At 34.3% G+C, this 18,855-nt stretch overlaps 2 protein-coding genes across 10 annotated transcripts in view; one reads left to right on the forward strand and one right to left on the reverse strand.

Moving 5' to 3' along the window:
* Positions 1-18,855, reverse strand: part of LOC309861173 (uncharacterized protein) — a 734,084-nt gene that overhangs the window by 473,605 nt on the left and 241,624 nt on the right. For 3 of the 6 annotated variants that reach the window (XR_014309798.1, XR_014309799.1, XM_082723835.1), the window contains exon 1: positions 3,097-4,157. Coding sequence is in view for 2 of the 6 variants with exons in the window: in XM_082723835.1 (XP_082579961.1) it covers positions 3,097-3,173 (77 nt within the window). In the remaining 4 variants the exon portion in view is untranslated. Of the gene's footprint in view, positions 1-2,326; positions 2,408-3,096; positions 4,158-18,855 lie in introns of those variants that run through there. The other 3 variants (XR_014309800.1, XR_014309801.1, XM_082723834.1) reach the window with 3 other exon arrangements.
* NUDT12 (nudix hydrolase 12) lies at positions 2,474-17,751 on the forward strand. 4 transcript variants are annotated; one of them, XM_082723830.1, is made up of 7 exons: positions 2,474-2,590; positions 5,428-5,639; positions 6,192-6,781; positions 9,946-10,113; positions 11,599-11,712; positions 14,242-14,441; positions 15,625-17,751. In XM_082723830.1, exons 2-7 carry the CDS (start codon positions 5,434-5,436, stop codon positions 15,733-15,735), a joined length of 1,389 nt encoding a protein of 462 aa, XP_082579956.1. In that variant the 5' UTR covers positions 2,474-2,590; positions 5,428-5,433; the 3' UTR covers positions 15,736-17,751. The 4 variants fall into 4 exon arrangements, with proteins under 4 accessions (XP_082579956.1, XP_082579959.1, XP_082579957.1 ...); XM_082723831.1 differs by having other exon boundaries at positions 2,479-2,590; positions 5,432-5,639; XM_082723832.1 differs by lacking the exon at positions 2,474-2,590 and adding an exon at positions 2,609-3,088.

Below are 18,855 nucleotides of genomic sequence, written 5' to 3' on the forward strand. Positions count from 1 at the left end.
GGTCAAAAGAACAAAGGAGCCCACTTAGGGTTCCAACCCTAAGTTCAACAATTTGAACATCAAAATAATAAATATTACAGAAATATGGTTTTTTAAAAGATTTTATTTGTTTATTTTACAGACAGAGCTCACAAGTAGGCAGTGAGGCAGGCAGAGAGAGAAATATGTTTTAAATAATATCTTCAATGACTAGAAATATATCAAAAATTTTAACATCTATAAGTTCATAAAAATATTTAAAAACTTGAAGGATATTAGGGAACTAACTCTAGTTTTTCCTAAAACTAGAAAATAAAGGAAAATTGTACACTTATCCTAATTTTCCTATGTAAACTGTACTTAATGAGGTAAAGCTCTTTATTACAAAAAATAATTTCTCTTAATAAATGTAGTATGGTCAAATTAGAATTTCATCATTTTGCAACTTCTAAAGAAATAATGGAACTAGACAATAATCATTAATGGCTGCTAAAACTATTAGCTGAAAAGTGATGGGAAAATTCATATTAACAATATTTAGACCCAAAAAGCAATTGCAACATGACACAGACAACCAGACAGTGGGAGCCTCTTAATGTAAAATAATGGGAAGCAAATAATTCCTATGAATTCTTTCTGCCCATTGGAAAAAAATGTTTTTTGAATCTGAATAACCAGTTCAGGGGCAGCTGGGTGGCTCAGTGGGTTAAAGCCTCTGCCTTCAGCTCAGGTCATGATCCCAAGGATCAGGAACAAGCCCCACATTGGCCTCTCTCCTCAGCGGGGAGCCTGCTTCCCCCCCAATTTCTCTCAACCTGCCTCTCTGCCTACTTGTGATTGCTGTCTGTCAAATAAATAATTAAAATCTTTCAAAAAAAAAAAAAAGAACTACCAGTTTATAAGAAATAAGGCAAAAAGAAACACAGGAATACAATTTCTAAAATTCAGAATATGGGACAGTCTACAAAGCAGATAATCATTATTCTTAAATAAATCACAAGAAAAAAATTGTAGAAGAAACTATAGATCAAAAAACATCAACTGTAATGTGGAAACTTTGTTTAGAACTTTGTTTTAGAAGAAGTGTAAAATATATTTTTAAAAATTTGAGACAATTATATTTGATATTTAATGAGTCTTCCATATTACAGAATTATTATAAAAATTTTAGTCATACTAACGATAATATAATTTTGTTCTTTTTAAGAGCCATTTTACATTTTAAATATATATTCATAATTCCAAAAAGTTTACCCTTAAATATTTATCAATAAAATAATATGGTGCCTGGTATTTACTTCACAAGAATTCAAAAAACTGGCATGGCTATATATTTGTAATTGTTTATGCTAGATGATTAATATATGACTGCTCCTTATACTAATCTATTAAATATATGTTTGAAGACAAAAGTTTGGGTTACCAAAACTTTGTACTTCTGATCTTCTGTATGATCCTTGCTATCATTAGAGACTAAAGACAACTACCCACAGAAAGAAGCATAGGGCAAAGCTTTAAAAAGCAGTAATGATGGGGTGCCTTGGAAGCTCAGTCAGAAAATCGAGCAACTCTGGATCTTGGGGTATCGAGTTCAAGCCCTACACTGGGTGTAGAGATTATTAAAAAATAAATAAACAAACTTAAATAAATAAATAAATAAATAAATAGTAAACATTTTAAAAAACAGTAATGAAAGCACAATGCCAAGGAGTATACATAACTTCACTGTGAGAAGAAAAAGCTTCCAATGTCTCAAATTCATTCAGGAAGCAATGGTCAGCCTTAGCCAATTCAACTTGCTGATTGCCAAGGTGGCAGTTTGTAAAGAAAAAAAGCCCTGGTCTAGAAGACTACCAACAGCCAGTTCTGCAAGCTCGGACTCACGTAACTTTAGGTTTTGGAATTTGAAAACACAGTAAGTGAAATAACAGCATGAATGATAATTGCATTGTGAGTACTAACTCTAAATTCTAAACTTCGTAAGAGCTTAAAACGCATTATCCTCTTTTAACCGCATAATCCAAGGAGGAGTTGTGGGCACATAATATATACTTTTTAAAGGACGATTAAATGAAGTAGGCAATAATATATAGTACCATTTTGCACATAACGAGTTTAGGTTCAGAGGTGCACACTGTTTTTAGGTCCAGCCAATATTCCAGGTGGAAGAATGCTTGGAACATGCATGCCACTGCATCAGACCATACAAGAGAGGAGGTTAGGGGACTGGGTGTGAAACACTGGAAAACTTAAAAAACCTCTTCCACAGACCTACAGCTTTACGTCGGCCGCACCACACTTCATAGGTCTCCGGAAGACCGGGAAGGAAAACCAGCCTTTCACTCACCCCCAAGAAGCTGGATGTCACAGCCTGGACCTCCCGCCGAGGCTCCCGAGCGCCTTCGCCAACCTCCACCCCCCCCAAACCCCTCCCCTTCACGGATCGCGCACTATTTGTGACCGTGAAACTACATTACCCATAAAACCGTTCGAGAATAGCGAACCTCCGCCGGAAGTCAGGAAGGCTGAATCCGGCGCCGGGAAGAGTGAGAGTGGGGTTTTCCCGGTGTTGCGGCTCTATCCTGCATTCCTCTACTCTGGTCACCTTTGGGTTAGTAGCAGCAATGAGTAGTTAGTCGGCCCCGGTGCCCTTCTTGGGGTGGGTGACCAATTCTCAGTACTTTTTGATTTCAGCGCTGTTGGCCTGGCCATGCTGGGTGTTTGGCGCAGCCTCGGAATGCGGTGAGGATGCAGGCGCGGGAGCTATGGGCTGGTAGCCCGGCTTCACAGAGAGGGCAGGGGATGCCGCCGGTAGGCTGCTGTGGCCTTTGCGGCCCAGTCTGTGAGGTGGGGAAAACGAAGTGCTGCCGCCTCTGTATATTCCCGTTTAAAAGGAGTCTCACAGAAGTGACAAGAAAGTAAACTATCTCAAGGCAATTAAATGTTAGCAGAGACCTTGTGTAGGTGGCGCTTGACCTGTTAAATGGCCACCTCGAATGCTGAAGGCCGTGGAATTCGTTAAATCGTCATTGACTTCACTGACGGATCTGTATTTGAACTCTGCCCTGTCTCCTTAACCATGTGACCATGAGCGAGTCGTGGGCCCTCGGTACTTACCGGTAAAAGTTGGGTGTCGTTTGCTTAAAGGGCCTCTCAGAATGGTCTGTGTTCTTTTTGGAAAGCAAGGACGGCATTTGGCTAAGGGAATCACCTCATCCTGCCTTCACATTCTTACCTTGTGGAGAACCTGTCAATGAGAAATGAAAAAATAAATCCAGCAGGAGAACTGGAGTGCAGATTCTGTGTGATTCTCTGGAAAGAGAAATGGTTGTTTCTAGATGGCTATGCTGCCACCAAAAAAAAAAAAAAGCCAAGGGAGAAAGTATACATTTTTCACTGCCTTTCTTCTGAGAATATTGTAGTCATAAGAATTGCACCGGAGATAGTGAATGGTACTTTGTTTTTGGAGGACAGTTTTGCAGTCTGCCCTGTGGAGTGTCCTGTGGGGAGGGTGTAGAAATGACTATGACCTCAGAACATGACACAGTAAAATATTGCTTAAAGTAAACCTAGCTGAAGAACCTGTGTGGTGATTTTTGGAAAATCTGTTTTAGGGGAAAGGCAACTTGAAAGGGACACTATCCATGAGTCAGTATACAGCAATGATTCCAAATGAAGTCCTGAAAAGTTGTAGCTTTTGTTACTGATAATATTTGTAAAGCATTTAGAAATCTCAGTATGAACAGAACAGCGAAGTAAATTCTACAGTAAAGAAATAGTTTTCTCATATAAAAGCCACTCCACTAATTTAAATTATAAACACATTTTCACCATTCCTGTGAGTAGTTTTTTAAGCCTTTTATTTTAATCCCAGTATAGTTAAGTGTTAAAATTAGTTTCAGGTGTACAGTATTGTGATTCAGCAGTTCTATATGCTATTGCATGCTCATCCTGAGTATACTTTAATCCCCATCACCTATTTCACCTGCCCCACCCCCGCCGACCTCCCCTTTGTGTAGTTAAATTTTACCTTTTTATAAGTAGCAGGAAGATAAAAACACGAAAAGTAAATTTTCAGCCCATTTTTCCTTAAATTTTGTTCATACTCCCTCGACTATAAAACTGATCAACCAAATTGCAGTGTGGGAATGCTAGAGATGGCACTCAAAATGTATGGACTATAACCTTTTCTTTTTAACCCAAATATCTTAATGCTTAGATTAATAGAAACTAGTTAGAATCCAAATCAATTCTTTTTTTTTTTAAAGATTTTATTTATTTATTTGACAGAGAGAAATCACAAGTACACTGAGAGGCAGGCAGAGAGAGAGAAGGAAGCAGGCTCCCTGCTGAGCAGAGAGCCCAATGCGGGACTCGATCCCAGAACCCTGAGATCATGACCTGAGCCGAAGGCAGCGGCTTAACCCACTGAACCACCCAGGCGCCCCCCAAATCAATTCTTAAATAGCATTTCACTGAACAAAAATTAATATCTTACAAAAAATATTTTATTCTCATAGAGAACTTAAGTTTGAACCATTTCCACAAAGAATAGTTCAGTTTGTGCTCTACCACTTTCAATCCACATTGAGATGAAATTTATTAAGAGGTATGAAACATATTTTCTATATTTTTCTTACTGAAACAGCAAATAACAATGCAAAGTTAATGGTTTAAAAAGCTTCTTTGATTCAAATTTTGACAAAGTGACCAAATGAACAGGGTTCAATAATTGATCCAAAATATATTGTTACCTGATTTATGACAAAAATGATAACTGCAGTGCAATGGGACAAATGGTAATTTCAAGAGTGGTGCCAAGTCATACGGATTATCCACTGGGATAAAAATGTATCTAGCCCCTACTTCATACTATGAACCAAGATCAATCCCAGATGGATTGTAGAATTAATTGTGCACGGGAAAGCAATAAATTGTTTTCATGTGAAACTTAACACAATTTTCGAATAATCAGCTGTAGGATAATAATTTTCCTAAGGGAAGGCACCTGTTTCTGGGTACTATAGAATCTAAGAGAATACTACTCATCATCTGCTAAAAAACCTCTGACTTGACTTACGCTTTAACTCCCCTCATTCCTCTGATCTATATTGAAATCCCTCCGGAATACTTCAGAGTCCTCCTCCTCTTCATAATGTTTGTTACCTGACACTCCTTCTCAAGGATATGCTTCCTTATCTTTATTACCAAAGTTCTTCATACGTTGTTATACATCCCATGATGAATTATATTTAAAATTAAAATTATATTTAAGACAATTTTGAAATGTATGCTGTGATGCCAATTGACTACTAATTACCTTTTGAAGAGTATGTAATTTAAAAACCATAACTGTCCTAATTACATCTGTATGTAGGTAATGTTCCACCATTGAACAAATAGCAATTGAAAATGAGGATTTTTTTTTTCTATTTTCCTCTTTTTAAGGAAGAAATGTCTTCTATAAAAAGAAGCCCAAATCAAGAAATAATTTCCCAGTTTCACTATTCAGCAGCAGAAGGAGATATTGCCAGGTTAACAGTAATCCTCAGTCATTCTCCATCTCTTCTCAATGAAACGTCTGAAAATGGCTGGACTGCTTTAATGTATGCTGCAAGAAATGGGCACCCAGATGTTGTCCAATTTCTACTTGAGAAAGGGTAAACATTTTAGGGACTACTACTTGAAGGGCTCTGGTTTAATTTCTGGGTTACATACTTCCTTTTATATTTTTCTTGTAGCCATATTTATACCATTGGGCTTGTAAATAACTCACTGACCAGTTTTATTATATAAAAACACAGCATAGTATCTAACTAAAAGCCTTTAACTCCATTTGTTGAGAGAGAAATCCTTCATACTTAATATCAAATCAAATTTATGAGTTAGTCTAATCCTTTACTCCCCAATAGAAAATGTAGATCTACCCACTATGACTATGAAGAACCCCTCATAAAATTTTAATTTTTTCTTATAACATATAAAACTTACTGTTTTTATTTTATAATTCCCCAGAAATACTAAATATCTATCTCTAACTTTTCATCATTTATTATATCTTTTAACCTTCCCATTAGTAAATTATGTCCTAAAAGGGAAAAATCTACATAATAATCATTAGTGGGGCTATCATATGCATCTGGAAACATTTTATTGTAATAAATATTAAAGAAAATGTTTATTTCCTATTTTATTTTTCTTTCCATCTGTAGGTGTGACAGATCCATTGTCAATAAATCAAGGCAGACTGCACTGGATATTGCAAAATTTTGGGGTTATAAGCATATAGCTAATTTACTAGCTAATGCTAAAGGTGGGATGAAGCCTTGGTTCATAACTAATGAAGTGGAAGATTGTGAAAATTATTTTAGCAGAACACTATTAGACCGAAAAAGTGAAAAAAGAAATAATTCTGACTGGCTACTAGCTAAAGAAAGCCATCCAGCCACAGTTTATATCCTTTTCTCAGACTTAAATCCCTTGGTTACTCTAGGTGGCAATAAAGAAAGTTTCCAACAGCCAGAAGTCAGGCTTTGTCAGCTGAACTACACAGATATAAAAAATTATTTGGGTCAGCGTGAAAAGATCACCTTGATTTTTCTTGGAGTAGAACTTGAAATGAAAAAAGAATCATTTAATTATGCTGGAGAAGTCCCAAGAGAAGAAGAAGATGGGTTGGTTGCCTGGTTTGCTCTAGGTATAGATCCTGCTGCTGCCGAAGAATTTAAGCAAAGACACGAAAATTGTTATTTTCTTCATCCTCCAATGCCAGCTCTTCTGCAATTGAAAGAAAAAGAAGCTGGTAAGAAGTGTATATGGTTTACCTATTGGTAACAATTACTTGTTGGTAATAATCGGGGTTTTGGAACTGGGTTGGAGTTATACATATCTTCATTTTCTAGGAGGCGTGCTTTTTTCAGTAAGCAATGAAATTAGGCTATCTTCATTAGAACTTTCCTAAATTTTTCATTCTAGGGTACTACTCTCCTGAGCAGTTACAGTAGTTTTAATCAGCCAAAATTACTTTCCCCAAAATTAATCCTAATGTGTGCTAGTGTTATTTGATTCTTCAGTGAATAATTATGAGCACTTGCTACACACTAAGCATGATGGCAAAGACTGATTATTTTGTTTTCTGTTGCTGGGTATGCTAGTTCATGTGGGGCCTTATATGCCATGGTTTTATTCCAAATTGCTTTTAAATGTTGTAACCTGACCTATGGTTTTAAAAAACAAAAACCCTCACTCTGCCTGCTTTGTAGATCATGATTTGTAGGTAATTAAGTGTGAAGTTAGAAGTCTTGTTAAGAGGGGATTGGCGATTACAGTAGTTTAAGTAAAGAGATTGCAGTGGATTGGTTTGATGGAGCAAAAGGGAAAGTTTGAGATGTTCTGGAGGTAAAACTGATCAGGCTTGATCAGTGTAGAGGCTATTATAAGTGAGAGAGATGATAGTACCCTGGACCACAGCCTGACTTAAGGTGATAATGGTATAGATAAAGAAAGGGGTTTATGTTCAAGGTATATTTTAGAGAGAAAATTATCAGCATTTGCTGATGGATTGGGTATGGGATATATAATGATGAAAGAAAAGATCAAGAATGATGGCTAGGTTTGAGAGTTTAGTAATTTGGTGTATAGTGATACTATTTCTTGATTAATATAGGGTAACAGGTTGAGCAAGTGAAGCAGGACAGTCTTGAAGTAAATAAATCAAGATTTTAGTTTTGGGCATATTCAGTTATAGAGGAGGATATTGGAATCTGGAACACAGAGGTGAGGTGTGAAGTGGACATACCCATATGGGAGTCATCAACGTAAAGGTGATATTTAGATCTCAGGAAACTGAGATGGGGAGTTGAGAACAAGCAAGAAAGAGAGCCTCAGAATCATACCTTAATCCCCCTAAATGTTGAGGTCAGGTAGAAAGAGAGGAGCCATCAAAGGTATTATTGACAGTGTGGCCATAAGGTACGAGGAAAACAGGAGAATGTGCTCATGGAAATCAAGAGAGCAGAGTATTTCAAGGAGGAAGTGGTCAAATATATTGAATGCTGTAAGATAGACCAAAAAAAAATTTTTTTTAAGGATCTTTCATTTTGGTAATAGGAAGCTGTTGATGAATTTGACAAGAGGTATATTGATGAAGTGGAAAGAATATAAGCTAAATAAAGGTATCCTCAAAAGTTAGTGGGAGGTAAGGAATGTCACCTTGTCATTGTCCACCTTCCCTTAGAAGATGTGTGGTGGGTCCTTTCAGAGACCGCTTAGATTATCTCATCCCAAAGTCTGGATTGGTATGTTTTAGTCTCCTCATCTATGGAGAAAACATTGCACTTTTTAAAGAAAATATCTTTTCTCAGGCCACTTGGGTGCTCAGTCATTAAGTGGCTGCCTTCGGCTCAGGTCATGATCCCAGAGTCCTGGGATCAAGCCCATGCATCAGGCTTCCTGCTCAGTGGAGACTCTGCTTCTCCCTCTGCCCCTCCCCACCACTCGTGCTCTCATTCTCTCTCAAAAATAAATAAATTATTTTTTGAAAAAGAAAATATCTTTTCTTTGTAGCTATGTAATTTTAAGATCAAAAGGGTCTCTCTCTTCCTCTCTCTTTTTACTAGCAAGAAAACTGAGGCCCTTTTATTCACTTGCTGTGTAAACTTCCACAGTTAACCTCTTTGTGCCTCAGTTTCCTCCTCTAGAAAGAGAGGATGATAATACCTACATTATAGGATGGATCTAAACATTAAATAAAATGAGGTAACCTATGTAAGGTTGAACTATGTAAGTATTTTTATTCATTTCACATAAAATATGTTTGTATTATTTGTCATTTGTATTATCCGCCAATACCCCACTATCCTCTGTATCAGACGGGCCAATAGAAATCTAACTGTTTTGTTCCTCATAAATAAATAAATGATACATATGAAGATCTTTCTATGATGCGTCACACATAGTTGGTACTAAATAAATACTAGCATTTCTTATTGAAACAATATTGAAATAATGTAAGTAGCACAAATTACATATTACAAGATGACATAATAAGGAAATATTTACTGTTGCCTACAGTTCATTGAATTTCAGTATTAATTTGTTTTTATGCATGGTTTATTTTGTTTTTCCCAGTTTAAAACATTATTATTGTTGTTTATGGTCACTTTGCTTTTTTTTTCAAAAATCCTTAACCCAAATAATGTGTTTTAGTGAGAGCAAGTGTCAGGCAAATGCAAATGTAACATTTCTACTTTTACTGTTTCAATTATAACATTTCTGATCAGGCCATTTTCTTTTTTGAAGTACCAGGGTAAAGGCTATAGCCAAAGTATATATATTTTTATATATGTATATAGAAGATTTATTCTAGTAGGCATTTTTTTCATGAACAAAGTTAACCATGAATGTTATAAATGAAGTATTTTTTTTAATATTCTGTGCAATTTCCAGTTGTAAACAGGATGTGTTTCATGGTGACATGGACCGGTACTAGTTTAGGGACCCAGGAAAGGAAATTCCTGTAGTTTTCTATTAATATGTTCTTTATAGTCCAAGTCTAAATTAGGAAGTGTCTACATAGTGTATTTTTATAAGAGTCACTATTATAAAATCAATATTTGTAAGTTCACTAGAATACACTAGAACCTTGTGTATCTAAAATTTAAAAATCACCAATTGTAAAAGCCTGACCTAATATAGTATATAAGATAGGTGTGCTAATACCTATCTTACATAAGAGTTGCATCTTATTAGTTCAAATTAAAGTTAAATCAGATTTTCATCTGTCATCTATTGGATTAAATATTTTATTTCAAAAGAACTATACATTATAAAAATAAGAATATGAAAATTCTTGATCACCTAGCTATTCAGAAAATATAGTGTATGCCTTGACTTATGAACATTTTACTTTGATAATTTGTTTACAGTTTATCACAGAAATAAAACTTTTTTATGCTTCTCTTAAAGGGGTTGTAGCCCAAGCAAGATCTGTTCTTGCCTGGCACAGTCGATACAAATTCTGCCCAACCTGTGGAAGTGCAACTAAAATTGAAGAAGGTGGCTACAAAAGAGTCTGCTTAAAAGAAGACTGCCCTAGCCTCCATGGTGTTCACAATACATCATATCCAAGAGTTGGTAAGCTTTTTCTTTTACAGTGAAATTTCAGCCATCTGGAATCTTAGGGAATAAGACATTCTGGGAAGACAAGATTTTGAGTTTTTGAAGGGTTCACCTTTTTATTAAAACCACATTTAATATAACTTGAGACTATAAGTATTAAATATTAAATAGTTTCATGGCTTTTAAGTAAGGGACATTGTACATAATTAGCCTTTTTTTTCTTTTAAGATTTTATATATTTATTTGTCAGAGAGAGAGCACAAGCAGGGAGAGTGGCAAAACATAGGGAGAAGCAAGCTCCCCACTGAGGAAGAAGCCTGATGCAGGGCTTGATCCCAGGACTCTAGGATCATAACCTGAGCCAAAGGCAGAAACTTAATCTTACTGAGCCAGCCAGGCATTCCTAATTAGCCATTTCTTAACTCTGAGTTAATCAAAATGAATTTTATGTATTAAAATACATGATTTCAAAAGTCTACCAATCTGGATCTGCTTAGTGCAGAGACCAAAAAGAATAAAATAAAATAAAAATAAATAAAAAACAACAATTCAGTACCTGTTCAGGACATCACCAAGGCAGTACAGCCTGGAGCTAGCATCACTCATGTTGCCTACCTATACATACCTTCTCTCCTTCTAAATGCTGCTTTGGAGCCTTCTATAGGTTTGGAAATATGAGAACCTCGTCCTTTAAAACTTGTGAAAAAATAATAATAAACTAATCAATACCTGAGGAAGTCTCCTGAGAGTAAAATGCATGACTTTGTGACACCTGGTTTCACTGCTCAGGAGCCTTTTCCGTTTGATTCCTGTTTTCATTCATGATCTAGTAAGGAGAATTCACTGCATTAATGACTTCTGGGAAATAAACTCTAAGTTAAATTTTATGTTTTTAATGGCTTAAACTTAGTCATAGAGCCACTTTAGCTTTTAAAAACATTTGTTCAAGTTTGGGATGGAAGGGAGAGGAAAATTCGTATTTACTATGGTAAAATTTGTATGTTCTTCATGCCATATAATACCTACTCTTGGAATGTCTGGGTAGCCCACTCATTAGGCATCTGCCTTCAGCTCAGTTATGATCCTGCAGTCCTGGGATTGAGTCCTGCGTAGGGCTTAAGAAACCTGTTTCTCCTTCTGCCGGCTGCTCCCCCTATTTGTGCTCTCTCTCTCTCTCTCTTTCAAATAAATAAATAAATTATTTTTAAAAAGTGCCTACTCTAACATTTTTATAATTAAAATATATGCCTAGCATACAGTAAGTATGTAATACCTGTTGCTATTAAGAAGAAGGCAAAATTGATCTTTCTTTACGTATCATATTCTTTGCAGTTTCCCTGAAATATTCTGTCATGAGGCAGAAAGAAACAGTCTCATAATTAGAAAAGAGTCTTGTTCTTATAAGGGCTATACCTTTTTATTATACTGTTTGACAGTGACTTTACACAATTAAATTATTTTTCCTATCATTCACTCATCTGATTTTTTTTTAAAAAACAGATCCAGTAGTAATCATGCAAGTTATTCATCCAGATGGGACCAAATGTCTTTTAGGCAGGCAGAAAAGATTTCCCCCAGGCATGTTTACTTGCCTTGCTGGATTTATTGAACCTGGTAAGCCTTTATTTAATAATTTTAATAATAATCTTCCTTTAACTTAAAATTTCCAAATAAAAATTTTAGGCGGCATTTGAAAATTATCATGCTGTGAAATTGGGCATTTTTAAATATCTTCTGTGTATTTTGAGTGCTGTAATATTTGTTTTTACTAGAATAATTTTGTCCATTTTAATAATTCAACATTTCGTCTTTCATATTATTGCTATTACCAAAGTAACTGCATGACTTACACCTTACTTCCTTCTTTACTAGACCCAACTTTGTCACCTTATCAAAGAGGCCTTCCCAAATAGCCCCAAATACATTAGTTAGCATCATACTCTGCATTCACAATTCTGTCATCCTGCCTGACTTTTCCCTATAGCGCTCATTACTACCTGACATGGTTTGTATGTATGTATGTATTTATGTATGTATAATTGTATTTATGTATATGAGATTGTATCTCTGTATTTATTATATGATGTATGTATGATGTATCTATTTATCTATCTACTCTTTTCTTATCTTCTCATACCAGAATGTAAGTTGAGTAAGGGCTAGGACTTTATTTCATTCATCATTATAGCCCACACCCTTAGAGCACTGCCTTATATGTAGTAGGAGCTCAGCAAATATCTGTGGAATAAATGCTAATTAATATATGTGTTTAATCTTAACTTCCAGTATTAATCTGCACTGATAATAATAGTAGTAAACATACTTTGTGCACACTCTCTTTTGAAGGCTTCCCAGATATTAAATCATATGATCCTCATACAGCCTTATAAAGTACATACTTATTACAGCCATTTTACAGATAGGGCACTGTGGTACAGGGGCTGAATCACTTGCCCAAGATCAAACAGCTTATCAGTGATAGGGCAGGAATACAAACCTGAGCAATTTGGCAGAGTCCATGCATGCTCTTAATCACTATGCTGTCTCTAATAACTCTACGCCCTTTTTTTTTTTTTAACTGCTTTGTACCATTTTATTTATAAATACTCTTCAATTCACCCATCTGCTGTCGGACAGTTAGTTTATATCTGTTTTGGCTATTGCAAACAACACTGCAAAGAATATTCTTATACTGCTCCTTGTGCACATTTGCAAGAGTTATCAAGGGTATACTTGAGAGTAGAATTGTTGGCTCATAGGTTATAAGCATCCTAACCTTTCATAGACATTGCCAAGTTGCTCTCGGAAGTGTTCCTACCAATTTATAGTCTAAAAGCACATGAAATGTTCTATTATTCCATATCTTCACCAAGTTAGGATTTTCATACTTTATAATGTCCTAATCTGATAGGTATGAAATAGTCTTATTGTAGTTTTCATTTCCCTGCTGTTGGAGCATCTTTTTCAAATGTGTTTTAGGCATCTGATTTTCTTTTCTCTGAATTTTACATGTTTATACTCTTTGCCTAATTTTTTTTTTGGTTGTTTATCTATCTTTTCTCATTTCAGGTGTTTTGTAATATGTATTCTTTAGCTATGGCCTAGCAGATATCTTAACGCTAGTCTATGATTTACCTTTCCACAATTTTTTTTGGTGAACATGAGTTGATTTTAATATGGAAATATAGCATCTATTTGAAATAAAAAGTTACATTTAAATAGCAAAATATTTCTAAACTTTCAGATAAACTTAGAAACCATTCTCTTTATTCTATTTCTCAATTCTAACAAATCAGAATTAAAAAGCACATTTTGGGGTACCTGGGTGGCTCAGAGGGTTACACCGCTTGGCACGGAGCCTGCTTCCCCTCTCTCTCTGTCTGCCTCTCCACCTACTTGTGATCTTTCTCTCTGTATCATATAAATATATAAATATCATATTTATATGACTTATATGATATTTATATATGTTTATATATATAATATATATATTTATATATTATATATGTCATACAAATAAAAATAGATATGTATTTATATATATATAAATTTAAAAAAATTTTTAAGTACATTTCTAGGCACTACTTTATTTTATCATAACTGAGTCAATAGTCATCTAGAAGAAAAAAAAATCATTTAGAAAGAAAAAATACTGTTTCTTATATGGTTTTTAAACTTTTAGTGTTAATGTAATTTTCAACTCTTTTCAAGAAAGTTGTCTGCAGTAATTTTTTAATGACAGAAAACAGTTTCAAAATTTTAGTAAGGAAAAAGCCATTTATAAAAATCTTGGAATGGTAATTTGTAACTATTTAGTGATAATATGTAAATGAGATAATATATAAAATGTTTGCATGGTGTTCAGCTAATAGCAGGTGCTGGATAGTTGTAGATGTTACCATTTTTACACTGTAACCAAAAAATCTGGACATTCAGGAAAAATTTGGGGGCATTTTGATTATGTATGTGGTCATATACTTTAATAATTTTTTTTAAAATTCCAGTCTAGTTTTAGGCTTCTGCTTTCTCATGCTTTGAATTGGGTTTCTGTCCAAAGTGATTTCCAAATGTTTGAACCATTCGGAGCACAAAATGTCCAAGGCATGTTCATCAGCTACTTGTTCTTTTGCCCCATTTGATTAGGAGAGACAATAGAAGATGCTGTTCGGAGAGAAGTAGAAGAGGAAAGTGGAGTCAAAGTTGGCCATGTTCAGTATGTCTCTTGTCAGCCATGGCCAATGCCCTCCTCCTTAATGATTGGTTGCTTAGCTGTGGCAGTGTCTACAGAAATTAAAGTTGACAAGAATGAAATAGAGGATGCCCGCTGGTTCACTAGAGAACAGGTAAAGTTCAATTTAATTTCCTTCTTCTATTGATTGTTCTCTGACTGTATCAGTTTGGGCATGCAGCAGGGATACATGTTTTCACCAAGTTGAATGAATGGTATGGCCCACCCATCATGCATGGATTACAGTGTAATTGATGTGTCCTATATCAGCTCATTCTGTAAGGTTCTTTTAGTTAATGACTCTGTGCCATTTTCTAATTTCAAATGCCATTCCTTCAGATTAATGATGCTTTTCAATGGACTTAAAATAGGTAAACATTATGAGAACTATGAGAAACAGGAAGATTATTCTGAGATATTTTGTATTTTAGTTTACAGCATTAAAACAAGTAGTCCTCAAAAAGTATCAGTAAAAATGCTTAAAATTTTTGAAAAGTTCTTGTTCTTTTTAAAATGTGCTTAAGGACACAAATAACAAAACTATATACCAAAGATACATTCACAAAAACTTTTTAAAACATCTTCCTTCAGTAGTATAATGAAAGATAAATTACTTGTCTGTGTTTTGCTTAACCCAAAGTATTTGTAGAGAAAACAAATGGATGCACTATTAGTAATGAAGAGTGAAATCATTTCTGCTTTGCCTAAACAAAATTTATTTTATGTTCAACTTCACAAAGGACAAATTAAGTGTTTTTTGGAATTTTATAAAATGGAAACTGTTGGAAAGTTGATTTTACTTTGAAAATAAGTGTGGAGGGGCGCCTGGGTGGCTCAGTGGATTGAGCCACTGCCTTCGGCTCAGGTCATGATCTCAGGGTCCTGGGATCGAGCCCCGCATCAGGCTCTCTGCTCGGCAGGGAGCCTGCTTCCTCCTCTCTCTCTGCCTGCCTCTCTTCCTACTTGTGATCTCTCTCTGTCAAATAAATAAATAAAATCTTTAAAAAAAAAAAAGAAAAGAAAAGAAGTATGGAGCATGTACTTTTCTTTTTCATGTCCTTATTTTCATAAGGGAATATGCTCTTCTGGAATATTTTTACAAATTGATTCATTAACTCATTGAATCAACTAAAAGTACTGTACTAAATTTTGCATATTGAACATGGATGTTGTCACTTTGTACTGTTGCTACTCACTGTAAAATAGTCACATTTTAGTTAAATTGCATAAGCATAGAAGTAGTACTTAAGTTGTGACAGTGTTGAAATCCTAATACATTTTATTATGGTGTATTTTAGGTTGTGGATGTTCTGACCAAAGGGAAGCAGCAGGCATTCTTTGTGCCTCCAAGCCGAGCTATTGCCCATCAGTTAATCAAACACTGGATTGGAATGAACCCCAATCTCTAAATCAAATAACTAGATTTTGAGTATTAATTGATTTCTAATAACTTATTCCTCAAGTGAGATTAGAAATATTTATTGCTCTTTGGAATGTCACAACACAGTATTGGGTTTCCAAAATAGTTTCAACACGTACTTTCCATCTTAACCATAGAATCTGTGTTTTTGTAAGTTAAAACATTGCCTCAGTTTTTGTTAAATCCAAGTCAGCCTGTCCAAATATTAAACCATATTTCTATTAAGAAAAATCATGTTATAAAGATAGATACTCTAAAATGTAAACAAACCTAAATTCCAGTGCTTCTTTAAAGCATTAGACTGCTCACTAAAGTTCTATTCTTGAGAAATAATTTTAATGAATTTTAAGCTTCATTTCCAGTCACTGTATTACCATAAAGGTTCTTTCAGCCGTCAGTAGCTGATTTTTGTTCACTTCCCATTGTATTCCACTTTTTCTCCTGGTTTCACTGTTCTAGCAGTGGTGCTGTTATAGTGCTACCATGTGTCTGTTTTGATCAGTGTTAAGAATTTTCTACTTTAACAACTCTGCTAGTGATCAGAATACCATGCCTTCATGAAAGGAGAGTTTAAGTGAGAGCATACCATTATGTATGGAACCTCCCCCTTAAACCTAAAATCAATTAATATGTATAGTTATTTATTACACTCAAAGTTGTTTTTAAGACAAATCAAAATTCTCTGCTTTCTCACTGAAATCAAGTGTATTTGAAGAATTCTCCTCAAAGATCAGATGTTTAATATTTCCCAGATAGGTTTACATATTTAATAAAAACACTGGCTTTATGTCATTCTGTGATAAGGGATGTATCTGTATTAGCAAAAATTATGTAATCATTACTAATTATATTTACTAAACTGAAATGCAACTTTTTGATTTTGGCCTTATTTCAATACATTCAAAGAAGCCTTTATAAAATAAGTATATCTTAGAACTGAATCAGCAAGATTCAGAGAAAAGTAAACTGTAGTAATTCACAATTTCACAACATAGAACTGTCATATTTTATAAGGCTATTTTGAAATTGTTTTAAAAGCTAGTCTATAAATATATAAGTTTACATAATTTGGCTCTTTAGTATTTTATGTTAGAACTGGAAGAGACCATAAGGATAATATATGTAGATCAGTGACCTTTTATAGATAAAGAAAAAGAAATCCTGAAAGGTGAATTTAATTAATTTAATCCATTAAAGTTGAATCAATTTATTAATCGATGAAAGTTACACAATTACAACTTACCATTGTTCATACAATTAATTGTAATTATAGTTAAGTTGCTTAATTTTAACAATCTGTCCTATATAGCCTAGTGTAGGACTCTTCCTCTAGTAGGAAGTAGAAACTACTATTTAAATTATGGGTAAAGTTAAGAAATTAAATGACAAGAAGGAATGATAAGACGAAATTAGGAATAAGGAATAAAAAGAAATAATTTAATTTACCAATATTGTTAATTAAAATTTTAGAAACTAAAATCATTTAACTTAAATATAATTTTCTTAGATTAAGAACTTTACTAATGAACAATGATTTTCTTAGTAACAGATGAAATGTTATTGGGATCAGGAATTTGGACAAAATTGACTTACATTGGACATTAAGATACATAATAAAATTTGAACTACATAAATACATAGAAAACTATGTGCCTTGATTCTAATGAAGTGGGACTTAAAACTTAAGGTTCAGTTTTACTCCAAATTTACTTAGAGATTCTAAGATTACATCATAAAGTTCCAGGTTTCCATGTTCAGGTAGCAAAGTAAAATATAAAATATCAACAAAATGTAGTTATAAATTTAGCTTTGGTTATTTAATCCTATGCTCAGGGAAAATCAGTAAGTAAATTGTTGTTACTAATAATCATTCTTAACATTGCTAACCTCTGAGGTAAATAACTGCATGTAAGTGAAAGGAATAGCAAATTTCAGAGGTTCAAGTGCCATGAATGTATTCTAATGGAAATGAAGGTAACAATATATTAAAATATTTATCCATTTATTCTGTTTTGTGTGTTATGTATTTTTTAATATGTTTTGAGAAATGTCTTCTGAAAAATGAAAAAGCCAAACTTTAGTCATCCTCCCTTGTTTAATGATGTGTAAACAAAAAGTATAAAAGCCCTTTTAAAAGTGGTCCTATCTAGAAAAATTAAATCTTTAAGTCATATGTGTATATATACACACATACAAACTTACACGTAGACATTTGTATACACAGTCAATAATTTTTCATCATCAGATTTGAAGTTATATGACTAATGTCTGTTTTTATCACTTGTCTCAAATTACCAATCTTTGCATTTTGAATTTTCCACTGTTTATTGTTCATGGAAGGACTAAAAGAATTAGAAGCACACATATTTAGTTGGAAAAATTACTAAGTAACTTTCAGAGATCAGGTTAGAGATTTGGATGAAGACAAAAGAATGGAACAACAAAGGGTGAGACCATGAGGTGGAAGGAGTGAGTATGTTTGTTAATAAGCCAAATAAACCCAATTAAATATCATATAAAAGTAGACAGCTGGTTCTAGAACTATGTCGCTAATGTGTATATAGAAAATAATAGGTGAAAATGTTCTGTAAAACAAATCCATTAATTATTGATTAACACAAATTTTATTAAAGATTAGAACCAACTATTAGGTTCTGAATATATACATACATATATATAGACATACATATATGTACAAACATATATACATATGTGTGTGTGTGTATTCAAGCAAGGGAGGAGTAATAGCTGTTGAATTTTATGTATGTGTTGTGGCAAAAGGCACAGTTTTTTCTGGTAGAAAAATATCTAGGACAAAGTAATCCAAAAGTGCAAAATCGGAAGTATCTGTCTATACATGTAAAAGAGCTAGTTCTTGAGGCAACCCAGAAGTCCTTGCAGCAAATGGGTTGAAAAAGAGGGCAAGAGAGTTTGACTTCAGTGCTGGTGGAGGGTGCTCAATCAGGGGTTCACGTGCTAGGGGGCTTTGACATAGAGGCAGATGAAAGGTAGGGGCAGATGTAATACACAGAGGGTATATATTTCAAGGAGAGAAGGATAATGTCACCAGAGCCTGCATCTTCAAAAAGCCTTACCAGTCAGAAGAGAA

Source organism: Mustela nivalis (assembly GCF_964662115.1).
Source record: "Mustela nivalis genome assembly, chromosome: 3".
Taxonomy (NCBI): Eukaryota; Metazoa; Chordata; class Mammalia; order Carnivora; family Mustelidae; genus Mustela; species Mustela nivalis.

What these genes read in the sequence shown, in the direction of transcription:
- NUDT12 (XM_082723830.1), top strand. Translation starts at nt 5,434, where the DNA reads ATGTCTTCTATAAAAAGAAGCCCAAATCAAGAAATAATTTCCCAGTTT. An exon ending in TACATCATATCCAAGAGTTG is followed by an intron (nt 10,114 to 11,598) that starts GTAAGCTTTTTC and finishes TTTAAAAAACAG; the next exon opens with ATCCAGTAGTAATCATGCAA. An exon ending in GCTGGTTCACTAGAGAACAG is followed by an intron (nt 14,442 to 15,624) that starts GTAAAGTTCAAT and finishes GGTGTATTTTAG; the next exon opens with GTTGTGGATGTTCTGACCAA.